This window comes from Fomitiporia mediterranea (assembly GCF_000271605.1).
Source record: "Fomitiporia mediterranea MF3/22 unplaced genomic scaffold FOMMEscaffold_978, whole genome shotgun sequence".
Lineage (NCBI taxonomy): Eukaryota > Fungi > Basidiomycota > Agaricomycetes > Hymenochaetales > Hymenochaetaceae > Fomitiporia > Fomitiporia mediterranea.
Window position 1 is genome coordinate 1 of NW_006761363.1, and position 2,076 is coordinate 2,076.

The 2,076-nt window shown below is 42.9% G+C and overlaps 1 protein-coding gene across 1 annotated transcript; it reads left to right on the forward strand.

Moving 5' to 3' along the window:
- Nucleotides 1-686: 686 nt before the first annotated feature.
- FOMMEDRAFT_24532 (uncharacterized protein) lies at nt 687-1,228 on the forward strand (the record flags this gene model as incomplete). The annotated part of the gene is made up of 3 exons (XM_007272321.1): nt 687-802; nt 871-947; nt 1,020-1,228. Coding segments are annotated over 2 exons (158 nt in total), but the record flags the coding sequence as incomplete, so codon positions are not given.
- Nucleotides 1,229-2,076: the final 848 nt, after the last annotated feature.

The following is a 2,076-nucleotide window of genomic DNA, read 5'->3' on the forward strand; positions in this document are numbered from 1 at the left end:
TGATGTAACCCTTACCTTCCTAATGCAGCTTCCACAATGAGCACGAAACTCGTCCATCCAGAGACCCAAAACTCAAAAAGTAGCACTATCGATTTGTTGTATTAAGCCTTCTCTACAAGATGATGGAACAGAATTTTTTAAAAGTGAATATTGGCTGAGTTATTTTGCAAACTATGTTTTTTGCTCTAAATGCTGTAATTATACTTTTCCAGCAGTCTGGTAAATTTTTTAATTTTTTTCCTTCAGATTTCGCCACCATTAGATAAGGCTATATGACAAATAATTGCTATATATGTATATAACATAATAACATTTATAATATATAGTATTTGTCATAATGATCGGATGGTGTAATCATCTTGATAAAGCTACAAAATTATAGATACAGACTGTAATGGTCAAATATTTTATTGTTGTAATATTTAATTCTATCTGAAAATAGGCAAGATTCTCTTCTCTGTATTATATAGAATCATCTTTGGCTGAGGCAAAACTTCAAGTCGAAGTTACACTCTGAAATTTCGCCGTAAGGGTCCTTCCTAATTTGGTAAGCGTGGGTTGTGACCGTGACGTGACTAGCTTGTCGAGTTTATCAGACGCGTATCTTATAATTTCTCAGAAAGGTGCAATTGTTATGAGGGCTACGAAGGAGTATGTGAGGAAGGCGGATGGATTTGGTGGGAGAGAATGTTTGGTGTTAGAAAAGTGTGTGCTTTCCATGCATTGTTTGCGACGAAGGATCAAAAGGAGGGTATGAGTGCTTTCGTAGAGAAGAAGCCGAAGTTCTCGAATTTGCGAAAACCTTGAAATTAATTTGTACAACAGCTTGCATTAGCATAAAGAATAAAATTGTTATGCACATGAGTTTACCTAGCTCTGAGATGTGGTTTAGTTTCGAGCCTACGACACTAGTCTGGCTCCTGTTTCCAAGTTGAAATCCTCCGAATCTAAATTTGTTCCCACAGGCACGTTGTGAGACTTACATATCCAAGAAACATAAGGGAAAAAGACTTGCTTACCATCTGATCCAACTCATACCCAAGAAATACACCCCAACGCCCGCCATAACTCGCCTCGCAAAAGGTGAGCCGGGTTGATGAGGACGTGATTGGTTGAGTGCGCAGAGACCAACACTCGCTAAAGCAATAGTTCCGATGTTCTCGCACGAGAGGCAGTCCTGGTATTGTTCTTGAGCCGGAGATTGGGCTTGGTCTTGATGCGGATGCTGCGAGGCATCTGCGGGAGAGTCTTATGTGAGGTGAGAAGTCGTGTTGGGAGCCACCTAGTACAAGGGGCGAGGGCGGGTTGGGGATTCGGTAGACCTTAGTTTCCCGTTTCATTACGTAGTAATACCTGTTTTGGAGAATAGGAGCCCACGTGCGTTCAACAAATAGTTCAGATAACCAATTGAGACTTCCCCAGATCTCTACCTTCAATCAGCGTCGACGGACATTGCTCCATCGAACTATGAGGCTCAGTAGACAATGCTACATGCCCAATAAAACAAATTCCAGGACGAACCCCGTCGTGTACGCTCCCCTTCGATGACAGACCAACTCTCACTATAGACTTACCCACCTTCTTCGCAGTCGCTCTGATAATGAAGGCGTCGACACTGACTTCGTTAAATCAATCGTTTCTGAAATCTTTTATCAAAACTGTTTCCTTATAGCAGTATTGACCGTCTTGGTCTATCATATTCGTGCGTTCGGCCATTTCTCGGTATAAACTCTTACTGACAAGTGTAACGACTCAAGTTACAACTATGGCCAAAGAGGTATGATAATCACAAAGAGACACACCTATAGTTGCCGTTGTCCGGTCCAGGACCGCTGTGGACCGGGTCCGGACCTGGACTGGACCTCTGGTCCGGTCCGATTGAGGTCCGGTCCAGTTGGGTCCAACAGGGGTCCAGTCCGCGGTCCAGCGTTTGACAAAAATTTCCGGACCGCTTTGGACCGCCTGGACCCTGGACCGGACTGTGGACCGTTTATATTGTAGATACTACTTCTTTAAGGCATACAAATGGACTGTACAGAGCCTAATAGATGTGAACTACTCTTACATATATTGTAT